Source organism: Podarcis erhardii (assembly GCF_964252035.2).
Source record: "Podarcis erhardii genome assembly, chromosome: 4".
Classification (NCBI taxonomy): domain Eukaryota; kingdom Metazoa; phylum Chordata; class Lepidosauria; order Squamata; family Lacertidae; genus Podarcis; species Podarcis erhardii.
This window is the reverse complement of record NC_138508.1, coordinates 79,960,441-79,973,921: the sequence shown is the minus strand read 5'-3', so window position 1 is coordinate 79,973,921 and position 13,481 is coordinate 79,960,441. Positions and strand designations below refer to the sequence as shown.

Genomic DNA, 13,481 nt, shown 5'->3' with positions numbered 1-13,481 from the left:
GGAAAAACAAGCTGAGCTTGAATCCTGGCAAGATGGAGGCACTGTGGGCAAGTAGTTTCAGCGCCCAAGAAATTGGTCAGTTACCTACCCAAGATGGAGTTAACCTTCAAGAGGAGTCTTCATGGAGAGTGTAAGTTTGTGGGTGTTTCTGGGTCCAGCTCTGTCACTGGTGGCTCAAGTGGCTCTTACTAACTGGTTGGTTTGACAGCTACAGCTTTTTCAGGACCATGAACAGTAACTCATGCACAGATTACTTTCAAGATAGGACTGGTGCAATGCGCTCTATGTGGGGCTTCCCTTTCACTTGATCCAGGAGGCAGGCCGTGCCAGCATATAACATCTGCTCAGAGATGTGCACTGGTTGCTAATTTGCTACTGGGCCAAGTTCAAGTAGCAACTTGGGACCAGTTTACCTACGAGATCACTTTACCCTATGTCCATTCAACTGGCAGAATTAACAGACTACCCATTTTGCATTTGTAAGAACTGCATTGTATAGTGTGGCAGTACCTGCACTTTGGAACCCCTTGCCTATTGGGATCAAGTAGGTGTGCCTTCATTGTGCTCTTTTTAGCACCTGCTAATACATTGTTTAGAAGGGACGCGGGTGGCGCTGTGGGTTAAACCACAGAGCCTAGGGCTTGCCGATCAGGTCAGCGGTTCGAATCCCCGTGATGGGGTGAGCTCCCGTTGCTCAGTCCCTGCCTGCCAACCTAGCAGTTCAAAAGCACATCAAAGTGCAAGTAGATAAATAGGTACCGCTCCGGTGGGAAGGTAAACGGCATTTCCATGCGCTGCTCTGGTTCGCCAGAAGCGGCTTAGTCATGCTGGCCACATGACCCGGAAGCTGTACGCCGGCTCCCTCAGCCAGTAAAGCGAAATGAGCGTCGCAACCCCAGAGTCGGTCACGACTGGACCTAATGATCAGGGGTCCCTTTACCTTTAATACATTGTTTAGACAAGCTTATCTAGATGCTAGAAAGTTGAGACAATTTTAATCTGTTTTAAAGTATGGTTGCAATTATTTTTCAATTTTATTTTATCCTCTTGTAAACCGCTTTGGGGTTTTGTTTTGTTACAATCAAGTGGTGTATAAATTTTATGACATAGGTAATAAAATAAAATAAAATAAAATAAAATAAAATAAAATAAAATAAAATAAAATAAAATAAAATAAAATAAAATAAAAAAATAAAAGGTATCCAAAAGTACTGAATAGAGATCAGCAGATTCCAATTATATGATTTTGTTCACTAATACACAATTATGGCTCATATGAATGAACCACTGCAGACTGCCCAAAGCCACACACTTAAATTTACACATGCAGGCAGGCAAGTCAACATAAATGTTTTGGGGTTGTCTGTTGTTCAAGCAAGTCAAGAGAGGAAAGCAGTAACCACACACTAGTTTGTAATTTTATTTAAACCATTCAATTAAACTGGAAAATTGCACAAATCAGAGTAACAGAACTTCCGACTCGTATTTAATTTTAAATCATTTAATACAAAAATGGGATGAAACAAAAATACACCTAAAATTTACCAGTGTTTGAACTTTTATTTCACAACATGCAGTCAATTGAAACACTAAAAAAGGACTCAGCTATAAGCTGTAACTTTACATTTATACATCAGAAATGTTCATTTTAAAAGAAGCTGAACATAATTTTGTCTAAATCTGAACATTTATTTTAATCCACATACAGGTAATAGCAATGATTTTATATTTGACCACAGTCTGTAATCGAAACTCTTTTTGACACTACTCCTTTAGGTGAGCCAAAAGATTCTATTTTTTTCACAACATCCATCCCATCCTTTACAAACCCAAAAACAACATGTTTAAAGTCCAAGTGCTCTGCTTTTTTGAGAGTGATAAAGAATTGGGAATTATTGGTGTCTCTGCCACGATTTGCCATCGACAGTAAGCCAGGGCCAGTGTGTTTTATTTCAAAGTTTTCATCCTCAAATGCTTCTCCATAAATGGACTGGCCACCTGTACCATCTTGTCTAGTGATATCCCCTCCCTAGAATGTAAACAAATAGAGAAAATTCACTTGGTTATAGTACATGTTGAAACATCTGAAATGTGTGTAGAAATACATTTTACCAGCACAATGTGGTGTCCCATCTGGGGTTCACAACTGTTAAATCAATAGTGGTTTCATTCAGCTCCTGTGTTCAGCTATTGCAGCAAACCATGGTGTGTCATTATATTATGTACACAACCAGCAGCAAGTCTCAAGTAAATGTCATTTGAGCCCAAAGCCCACCACCACTCACACACACATTAATAACAAACCATGGTTTGTCAGGTTTGAATGCAGTCATGGTTTTCACTTACATTTGCCTTTCATTTTCATATATAAGACTGTAAGGTGTTATGTCCCACTAGCTTCAGAGGCTAACATAACTACACTTGTTCCTTCATCCTGTCACTGATCAGAATTAATGAAGGGGAAGAGTGAGCCTAAAATGTATTCTGATTGTTCTAAGGCAGGGGTTGGGTACCTCCAGATTGTGGGGCCTGACTGGTCCTGCCAGAGCTCCCAGTTTGTCCTGCAGTGCCCACCTGACTCAGTCAAAAAGGTGTTTTGCTTTCAAAGGGGTATCTGAACACCCCACAAGCAAAACAGGAAAGCTGATGTCATTGTTATGAGTTTGACAGAAGTGCAGCTCTGCCTACATGTCAAATATGATCCCCATATTTAGCCTAGCTAGCTGGGCAAAAACATTTCCCACCCCAGGGTTTAAGGGATTGGCCTTTAGTGTCCATTTACATTCTCTGTGTAGGTGTATATCTATTGGATACAACTGAAGGAGATAAGAGAAAATGAGAAGCTAACTTGGCACTAGAGAAACTACAGAAGTAATGGGATATAAATTGAGAAGCAAGGCCCCAGATTAACTTCCAGACTTTCATGATATGAAAGGCTCATATCATGTTTCATGTTTCTACTAATTTGCTTGCAAACTACAACTTTTCTACTGAGCCTTAAAATATATTCCTGTTAATCCATGTGTAGTATGAAATGTATGTTCAATCTTAGCATTTTCACTTACTTGACAGATAAAATCTGGAATTATTCTATGAAATATGGAATTTCGGAATCCAAATCCTTTTTCTCCTGTGCATAATGCCCTGAAGTTCTCAGCAGTTCGCGGAACAATATTTGAAAACAATTCTATGGTTACATGACCTAGAGGTTCATCATCAGCTGAAACTTCGAGATACACTATAGGGTTAGATTCCTTTGACAGTTCTGCTGCCAGAGAAACATGACCCTTCTGTAACTCTGACAAGCTTTGTTGACATTCTTCAAATTTCCTCTTGAAGGAATCAGCCAGCTCTTGGCTTTTAAATCTGACAGCGAGCTGTTCTATCTTAGCTTCACCATCTGAAATTAAGATTGCAAGTGTTATTCATGATGTAATGATCAGAATGCAGGCTTCTTTCAACATTTGATCCTGTGTTTAGGAACAAGGAACGCGGGTGGCGCTGTGGGTTAAACCACAGAGTCTAGGGCTTGCCGATCAGAAGGTCGGCGGTTCAAATTCCCGCAATGGGGTGAGCTCCCGTTGCTCAGTCCCTGCTCCTGCCAATCTAGCAGTTCAAAAGCATGTCAAAGTGCAAGTAGATAAATAGATACCGCTCTGGTGGGAAGGTAAACGGCGTTTCGGTACGCTGCTCTGCTTCACCAGAAGCAGCTTAGTCATGCTGGCCACATGACCCAGAAGCTGTATGCCGGCTCCCTCGGCCAATAAAGTGAGAGTTGGCCACGACTGGACCTAATGGTCAGGGGTCCCTTTACCTTTACAGCCACATGGAAGCTAGGAGTGGGGTTGTGCTGCGTAGCCCTGCCCCAGACATAGCAAACTTCATTCAGCCCTTCTCCCAACATTTGTGCAAGCATCTGTACTGAGGGGGCTCTTCATTTACTTGCTGTATGCAGAAAGGTTCTAGATTCTGTGGAAACCTTCACGCTAATGCCTGCTTTCTGCAGCAGCCAGGGCAAGGGCCCAATGGAGCATCTATTATCAGGGGTATAGCTACTTGGTGAAGTCCCACTCCTTGCAGCAGCATGGGAACCAGCACAACCACAAAGGGTTAGGAAGGGAATATGTCATATATAAGGGAAGGGAAATAAAGTTATAGAATATCTTTACAAATACTCACCGGCATAATCTGTTGCAGTCCAAACCATAGCATTGTTTGAAGTATTCAAGGGCTTTAGATCCATCGTTTTTGTAATCATATGATTTGCACAGACTTTGAAAACTTGGTCCCTTCTCATTAAGATTCTATACCATTTATTCTGTGTATGGTAGAGGATCTTTATTTCTCCCACACCACGTTCTTTCCACTGATTGACTTCTCTGTCCCATCTGTAGAGTTTTGCCCTCTCTTTGAAGAGAATTTCTTCATCTTCTTCTCCTGACTTCACCTCAACCTAGCAGGGATAAGTAGTCATATTTACTCAGATCACTGCTCCTGAGTTATTATAAATTCTATGCATGTTTACAAAGGAGTAAATTCCACTGTGTACAGTGGGGCTTAATCTCAGGCTAGTGTGCAAAGGATCACATTCTTAAAGTAGTATATTCTTGAATTATGGGTGCTTTTTTAAAAAAAATAAATGACCTGCATACTTCTTCCATTTTAGAGTAAGTAAAAACAACAACCCTATTTTGCACACAAGAGAAATTGTGCGGCTCACTATCCTCACATGTGTTAGAGGAAAGAACCAACTCTTATTTTATTTAACAGATTCATATCTTACCTCAGGCAGTGATACAATCGGTTCAAAATGAATATCATCACTATGTACAACTTCTTCATCACTTCCATCATCTTCATTGTCACCTTTAGTGGCCACTTGTCCGCCAAACACAGTTGCTCCTGTATTTGCCCACTTGAAGTTTTTGTCTGCTTAGATGGGAAGACAGAATCTTTATACTATAGAAAAATATTTCTGAGATTACATTTTCTTATCCCACCCCCACAAAAAAAAACGTGATTTCACACACAATAACTCTCTTAGCAGCAAGCAGTTTCTATAAATAGTTAAGTAGATAATATGTGAGTGAATGAATGGATTTATTACGCTCACAGACCAGAAATTAGACAACATGTGCATCTTACCTTTAGAACCAAAAGCAAAATCTCCAGAATTATTTGAAGCCAGATCAGCAAAAGACAAGCCAGGTATGTTGCCAAGGGCAAATGAGAAAGGTTTGCTTTCTATATAAAGGGAGGAAAAGTGTTCATATCATTCTGTGGTCCATTTTACATTGCATAATAGGTCACATTCCCCCACTATCATAGCTCCAGATATAAGCACAGGTAGAAGGAGAAAGTGAACAAGTCTGAAAGTGTAACCTCTGAAAGGACACTAGCAAGGCATTAGTCAGTCCACTGGAGATACAATGAGTGTTGCCCACTAGTCAAGGCCCCTTTCTGTTAAACTCTCAACCCTTCGTATTCTATACAATCAGTCAGTCAGTCAGTGAATGTTTATTATGGCAAACAGCCAGCATATTAAAGCAGAATTTCTGCATAATTTCCTACATGAACAATAAAATGATCGATGTGGGATTTAACAATCAAAATACTAATTAAGTGTACTTAAAATACATGCCCAGAGGAATAGGTAAAAGGTAAAGGTACCCCTGCCCGTATGGGCCAGTCTTGACAGACTCTAGGGTTGTGTGCTCATCTCACTCTATAGGCCGGGAGCCAGCGCTGTCCGGAGACACTTCCGGGTCACGTGGCCAGTGTGACGAAGCTGCATCTGGCGAGCCAGCGCAGCACACAGAACGCCGTTTACCTTCCCGCTGGTAAGCGGTCCCTATTTATCTACTTGCAACCGGGGGTGCTTTCGAACTGCTAGGTTGGCAGGCGCTGGGACCGAACGACGGGAGTGCACCCCGCCGTGGGGATTCGAACCGCCCACCATGCGATCGGCAAGTCCTAGGTGCTGAGGTTTTACCCACAGCGCCACCCGCGTCCCAGAGGAATAGAAGTTTTAATTAGCTGGAAATTCTCTGTATGCATTATTAGACTTTGCAATGTTAGTTTCCCCAGTATATGTGTCTTTCACACATCAAATGTGCATACCTTGGTGTGTAGAACTGGCATCGCTTTCTTTTTTCGTTGACAAGTCAACTGGTTTGTCATCTGCTGCTAATAACGTCTGTATAGTGTATATAGGTTCAGTGGTAGAATCTGGTTCTTCAGCTCTACTGACTGCTTCAGCAGGCTGTTCCTCCTTAATGGAGCACACATCATCAGTTGAACTGGTTACTTCTTCTACTTGAGCTTCCTGAAAAGAAACGAACCGAGTTATTATTTAAACTGGTGCCAAGTCTTCATAGGCTCTTTATGTAAATGCATATGTAAAGTACCGGACAGTATCTGAAAACAGAACTAGCTGATCTTTAGAACAGGTATCTTCCTGGCAGGGAAAGTGGGGGAAACTAAAACTGCCAAGCACCTCTGCACTTTCAAAATGGTTTCACATCATACTATCAAATGCTTGTTTTAGAATTGGGAATTAAAAGGAACCAGAAGTCTATGTTATCCAACCCACTGTCCATGGATTCTCTTATAAAGATCCTATTGAAATAAAGGAGGTAGACAGAATACCTCAGCCCTCAAAATTTATGAAGCTAAGGTTGTCCAACAAATCTGTAGTGGGGTAGGAGAGCTGAAAATAATGCCAATCTATTTCACATCTGGCAACCAATGTGCCGCTATGGTTTCAGATAGTACATGGGAAGAAGAGTCTAAAAAGCCCAGGACACAAATTTTCAAGGCCCTCTAGCAGCTTAGGTGGTGAAGAAGAAGAAGAAGAAGAAGAAGAAGAGTAGTAGTAGTAGTAGTAGTAGTTTGGATTTGCTATCCCGCTTTATCCCTACCCGAAGGAGTCTCAAAGCGGCTAACATTCTCCTTTCCCTTCCTCCCCCACAACAAACACTCTGTGAGGTGAGTGAGGCTGAGAGACTTCAGAGAAGTGTGACTAGCCCAAGGTCACCCAGCAGCTGCATCTGGAGGAGCGGGGAAGCGAACCCGGCTCACCAGATTACGAGTCCACCGCTCTTAACCACTACACCACACTGGCTCTGGCTCATTTACCAGAAGTAATGTATTTAGTGTTAACTCTGGAAGTGTATACTCGATTCTGACCAAACTAAGCTTACTGATGTATATTGTGTTCTAGATCTCTTCCATGAACTTCAAGTAACAAAATGGCACTAGGGTGCAGGCAATGTGGAATATACCCCACCCTACTCTCAGACCCAATAGCAAACAAAAAGGAATAGCATCTCTGCACTTAGAAGGAAGTCTTCCTGTTATGCCAATTTTCAAGAATCACACGTTTGGACCATAGCAAGTCCAGCTGAATTGGTGCTTAAAGTCCCATTCTTTTGTTACTTACATTCGTTTCTTGGACTTTTCTAAGTTCTGTTTGAAAGTCTTCTAAGTTATTGTCTTCATCTGTGTCACTGCCAATGCCACACAGAAAGGTTGGAGGAAGCTTCAGGCTTTCTGCTTTAGCCTTTTCTTCAGGAGTTGGTTTCTTCTCCCCCACAAGAACACACTCGCTCCCACATTCTGCTTCATTTTCTCCTTCAACAGCTAAACAGAATATTTAAAGATTTTATTGAAAAAAACTAGAATAAAGTAAAACCTCAAAATAATCCAATGTTAAACTTAAAATCTCAAATAATGAAGCCTAGGGATAAGAGGTTTTAGTAAAAAATAAAAAAATTGTCTAGTAGCACCTTAGAGACCAACTAAGTTTGTTCTGGGTATAAGCTTTTGTGTGCATGCAGACTTCTTCAGATAGGTGTCTGAGGAAGTGTGCATGCACATGAAAGCTTATACCCAGAACAAACTTAGTTGGTCTCTAAGTTGCTACTGGGAAATTTTTTTAATTTTGACTGTGTCAGACCAACATGGCAACTACCTGAATCTAGGTTTTAGTAAAAGAGAAGGAGCAGAGGAGCTCTGCTAGTTTCTGCATCTTTAGAAATCTCAACGTTTTGCTGTAATAAATTTCTCATTATACCACCACTTGGCATTTTCACTTGTTTTCTCAGCCTTTAATTGTAAAACTGAAGCTAAAATGGCCAAGTTCCTAGCAAGGTATCTCAAAGTGCATTTGAGGGGATTTCACCCCATATGCATGGGATTGTAACACATTCTTATTAAATCTATTCTTCTTCTAATAGTGTTTAGTACTACAGGGAACACTTTAATTATTTCAGCTTTTATCTCATTATAGCAAGCAAATTCATTACAAACTTGAAATTATAATTTCCCTGCACAATTCCCCATTCTTTTATGATGTTTCTCAAGTTATGGAACCATGTAATAAATGGCATGGCAAACAATTGTGAGTCAGAATGTATTTTCATTCCCCCCAAATTCAAAAGTTACAATGCTTGCTAAGTTACAATCTTCTTCCCAAGAAAATTTACTTGTATCAGTTTCTTTCAGTTGTGCATGTTTTTTAGGTTTATCGGGATACAACTTTCCGTTGAGCTTCTTCACGGCTGTTTCATAGTCCTCATCTGAAATATGAAAATGAAAGTTTGTTTATGCTGCATATCTGTTATGCCACTAGCTAGTAAGTATTTGGGTTTGTATGCCCTGTTATACTTTAAAAGGAGTAACAACCTTAAGCATGGACAAAATGCAAAAGATGCGAAATAGCTTAAACAGTAAAATGCAGCAGTTAGACAACTACGGAGCTTGAAAATACCTGGGTTTTGCCTGGTATGAGTATATTGAGTATATTTGCCTGGTATGAATATTTTGATAAACTGAGCGCCAGGCAAGTGTCCCAAGTGAGGGAGTACCACAGAATAGGGTGGGAAACCTTTTTGGCTCCACAAGCCAAATTCATATCAGGATCTGTCTTGCAGGTCACAAATGACATCAGGTGTTGGGGCATCAAAGCACTTTGCAGGCAGCAACACATTGCTGAAAGCAGCATTTTCGCCTTCCTTTTTTAGCAGCATATTGTTGCCTGCAAGGTATTTTAAAATCCTGACACCAGGACTTTGAAGTTCAGCTAGACAGCACCACATTTGAGTGCACAGGGGGCTCTCATGTGCATCCGAATCAAGCTGGCCTGACCTCCCATTGCATCAGCTGATGCAGGGGGAAGTCAGTGCTGCTTAGCTGAAGAGTGCTATTAAGTTTCAGCCTGAAACATATAACTGACTAGGGCCAGAAACAGGAGGCTTTGTGATCCCTGAGAAATGATCTACTGTACTGTGCACGTGATACCCCGCCCCCAAACAGCCCTTAATTCATGAAGACAAATACATTTCCAGAAATGATGTTCTTCTGGACTGGACCAATGCTTCCTTCATTCCTTAATAGTGTTCTGTAACTTAAAGAAGAAGAATTTTCAAGGAATGCGTCTTACCATCATCATCTTCACTCAGATACCCAGGTTCATTCTGGTAGCAGAAGAATGTTGGCGGTAACTTAAGGGAGTCTGCAAGAGCTCTTTGCTCAGGCGTGGGTGTTAACTGATATACAATCAAAACATCGTCTAAAGTGGCAGTATCATCTGGCTCCTTCTTAATCTCAACTGCTGGGGAAAGAAGTGAATTGTCTGAGCAAGTCTGAAAGCAGCAGCTGCACTTGAATACTAACACATTCACAAAGCAGGCAAGAAATACTTTCAACCAAAAAACAAGCAAGTTTTAAAGTCAAACCAATAAGAAGAGTTTAGCCACTATGAGATGGGTTTCCTTTCCAAAAAGCCAAACTCATGCCATGCTTCTCCTAAGACAGCTGCTTCCAGACACAACAAATCTTCCATCCATCTATTGTCTTTTAAGTAGAACTTACACTGTCCATGTATTGTGTTTAGAAAAAAGATACTTCTGGGATGTTCAGTGAAATGGCATAGAAACATTTTAAGTTAAAAACTTGTAAAGCAGAAGAAAATATACTTTGGATAGCACTGTTATTCCATTTTATCTTAGATGTGATTTAGGTTGGGTTTTATTGATATATTAAAATATGAATGTATCTTTCGTTAAGGTGACTTAACAGTGGGAATAAATTGATAGGCTGTGAAACAGATCTGTTTTTATTCATTTGGAAGCTGAGAATTCAATTTTACTTTAAACAGTTGTAGTAACAATAAAGTCAGGCTCTTTCAAATTATTCAAATTATATATATCAAGCAGGAGCTTGGCAAGTGTGCATGGCCCCAAACTTTGACTTTGAATCACAAGATTTTGACAAAGCTAAAACGTGATTTCAGTGAGAGTTGAGCACATGGCATTAAGTTCTTCTTACTGAATGAGACACAATATTTATTGCACAACATAGCACAAGGTAGATGACTAGATAGTAAGCATCAATAGTAACACTGTATACCACTGCCATCAATTTTTATTTAGCCATAATAATGCCTTCAGCTATTTCATTTATCATTGTTAGGATTACTTTTGTTGTGCTGAAGTTCTCTTTCCAAAGTGTATTTTTAAATAGTTTCATCAATACCGAGTTAACTATTCTGCTTACACAGTACTGGAAAAGAAGCAGAGTAGAAAGAGCTCACTAAGTCCTAGCAATTTGCCGCTATTCTTTTCATCATGAGGTGTTCAGGTGTTTCAACATGAGGCGTTCAAAATCAGTAGCAATCTGATTTTGTCTAGCTGATCATCGTTTGCTAAATCTATCTCAGTACAGCAGTAAGCCCTGTATAACACTTAGAATGTGATCAGAACATAAAACCTACTCATGTGATTTCATAAAGAAAAGCAAATATCAGTCCCAGAAGTAGGAATTTCCAGATTCCCAGAAGTAGGAATCAATTATTAAAGTCACAAATTGGTAGATCTAAGTATGAAGTACAGATGCAACAAAATCAAATAGTTTCAGACCACTTAAAAAGAATTATATTCCTTTAAGCACCAACACCACAATGGTTAAACTGCTCCTCAAAAGTGTCATCCTATAACACCTTACCATTGGACTAAAAAAACTATTTCTGAAGCTATGTCTGAAGCTCAGACAATCATCTCCAAGGCAAAGTCTGTATGTCAATTGACAAATACATATTAAAAGAATACATGCCAAGTACACAAAACATTTTCATGCATGCTTATTATCAGTGTGCACTGTCTCACACAAGAATGCAAGCCATATCCTAAACAGTTAAAATTAAATGTTCCAGACTTCTAGTCTCCTTCAGAATGCACAATTTAGAAAAACCACCACCACAGATAGTTGCGTTAGGTTCAGCTTTAGTAAAACACAAGCCTTGGAATTTCTTCTTTCCTTATGCACCTCTTCCAATCTGCTTCAGAGGGTTGGGGGATGGGTGCATGGGAGGAAAAGGAATTGTGAAAGTCCCATGGCACATGCAGAAGCCCTTGCATTAGTGGGAAAACTTCTCTAGATAGAACCCAACATCTGCAGCCATTTTCTCTTAATGAAAAATGGTCTTTCCCCAGGATGTTCCTAGGTTCTTTAAAAACATTTAAAAAAACTAATCAGATGGAGGGACACTGATTATGAAGTGAAACAAAAGCAAAAAATATGAGGCTGGAGAGTAGTTCAGAATTAGCATAAACCTCCCCCTTCCAAGAAGAAAAATATTTTGTCTTGAAGGATGGTTCAAAAACAAAAATCCTAATATCGAGACTGGGGGACAATAAGGACACCTGAAACATACTTATTCCATGTCTATCCATTTGTCCTTGCCTACCTACCATCCATCAAGCAAAATTTTAAAGAGTCAATAGCTGGGCACTCAGACAATATAGGAATCAGGCAATCACATCCAAGGTTTCAATAACCAGTCTCTTACCACAACAGCTGTAAAGCAAATTCAGTCATTACTATTCTCTTTTAACATGCATGTTAATTTTTCTATAATTCCATTAGCCAATAGCCTGCTAAAGTTGGGGAGCTGTCAGTGTCTTCCCAAAAGTGATACAACACAACATTCAGTGCAGTATGTAAATACCTTTACTATTGGGTTGAGGGGGAGCTGCGCTGGTCCAAAAGGCCATTGGGTTAGATTTAAAAAGGCTAAAATTAAATCCTAGAAAATAAAGTGTGTGGATTTAAGTATTTAATTAACTTCATTAAAAGGTCAAGGGGAGCTACCAAACACACACACAGTCACAGACACACAGTCACAGACACACAGACTTGTCTATGATTTTACATAACTTATTATACTAATGTAATCTGGAACAGTGATCTTTCTAGCTGCAAAAAATAAGACGTTAGCTTTCAACTAGCAAAACAATTTTATCAGTACAGGAAGTAATGTTGCAATCCTAACCCTACTCTTTTGGGAGTAAGTCCATTGGTTTCAATACAGTGGTACCTCGGGTTATGAACTTGATTTGTTCTGGAGGTCCGTTCTTAACCTGAAACCGTTCTTAACCTGAGGTACCACTTTAGCTAAAGGGGCCTCCCACTGCCGCTGGCGCATGATTTCGGTTCTCATCCTGGGGCAAAGTTTCTAACCCGAGGCACTACTTCTGGGTTAGCGGAGCCTGTAACCCAAAGTGTTTGTAACCCGAGGTACCACTGTAGAGCCTACTTCTTAGCTGACATGGCTAGGCGTTCAATGCAAGATACCTAAGAACAAAAAAAAAAAAAAAAAAAAAAACCCTGCTGGATTTGAACAAAGGTTCATTACCCCATTTTTCAAAGTGGCCAACCAGTTTCTAAGAAACACAAGCAGGACACGAAGGCAAGAATTTCCCTCACTCTGTTGTGACAACTGGCATTCAGAAATACAATCTCTGAACATGGGGAGTCAATCTGGCAAATAACTGCTAAGACTCTCTTCTAACTCAAGATTTTACATTTCAAAGTTTTAAAGAGAAGAAAACGAAACATGAACCATGTTTTCCTTTTATTGACCTATTAGTGCCAATATTTATTCTGATCAAGTTCCCCTCAAATTTTCATCCTCCACGACACTTTGGCAGCCTCCTGCAACTTGGCCTGCATGGGCCTGCTAGTTGAACTGCAGTGTGCTGTTGCCCACTTCTGAATGGGTAAAGTCAGAACTTAGAACAACTCCTCGGTTGACAAAATATTCTCTAATTCTTTTTCCTTGGTTAGATGTATTTTTTCTTTTGTATTTTCTTTTGTTGTGAATATGTATGTTTTCTAATTTGTACTTAATAAAAACATTTTAAAAATAATTAAAAAACAACAACACCAACTCCTCGGTAACTTTGCTACCTAGCAGTTATGTATTTATCTGTAATTTAAAGAGATACTTCTGATCTCTAAAGTGCTAAATAGCTTGGGTCCTGCATACCAGATTTTTTTAAAAAAATCTTCCTCAAGAACGTTTATGATAACCCAGGATACATTCGTTTAAAGATTTTTCAGTATCATTTTTTCTTCTTAGCTAGGATTAAGCATTATAGATTTTGAAACCATACATCAGTAGGCAACTTAAACTCACGAAG

General features: G+C 39.8%; 1 protein-coding gene across 7 annotated transcripts in view; it reads right to left on the bottom strand.

Annotated features, from left to right (window-relative positions):
• Positions 1 to 1,485: 1,485 nt before the first annotated feature.
• Positions 1,486 to 13,481, bottom strand: part of RGPD4 (RANBP2 like and GRIP domain containing 4) — a 37,111-nt gene continuing 25,115 nt past the window's right edge. The window contains exons 21-30 of one of the 7 annotated variants that reach the window (XM_081857942.1): positions 12,008 to 12,085; positions 9,443 to 9,610; positions 8,487 to 8,579; positions 7,442 to 7,641; positions 6,121 to 6,325; positions 5,146 to 5,244; positions 4,784 to 4,929; positions 4,180 to 4,453; positions 3,066 to 3,400; positions 1,486 to 2,029 (exon numbers count right to left, since the gene is read on the bottom strand). In XM_081857942.1, coding sequence (XP_081714068.1) covers positions 1,724 to 2,029; positions 3,066 to 3,400; positions 4,180 to 4,453; positions 4,784 to 4,929; positions 5,146 to 5,244; positions 6,121 to 6,325; positions 7,442 to 7,641; positions 8,487 to 8,579; positions 9,443 to 9,610; positions 12,008 to 12,085 — 1,904 coding nt within the window. In that variant the 3' untranslated portion in view covers positions 1,486 to 1,723. Of the gene's footprint in view, positions 2,030 to 3,065; positions 3,401 to 4,179; positions 4,454 to 4,783; positions 4,933 to 5,145; positions 5,245 to 6,120; positions 6,326 to 7,441; positions 7,642 to 8,486; positions 8,580 to 9,060; positions 9,614 to 12,007; positions 12,086 to 13,481 lie in introns of those variants that run through there. The other 6 variants (XM_081857939.1, XM_081857940.1, XM_081857941.1 and 3 more) reach the window with 6 other exon arrangements.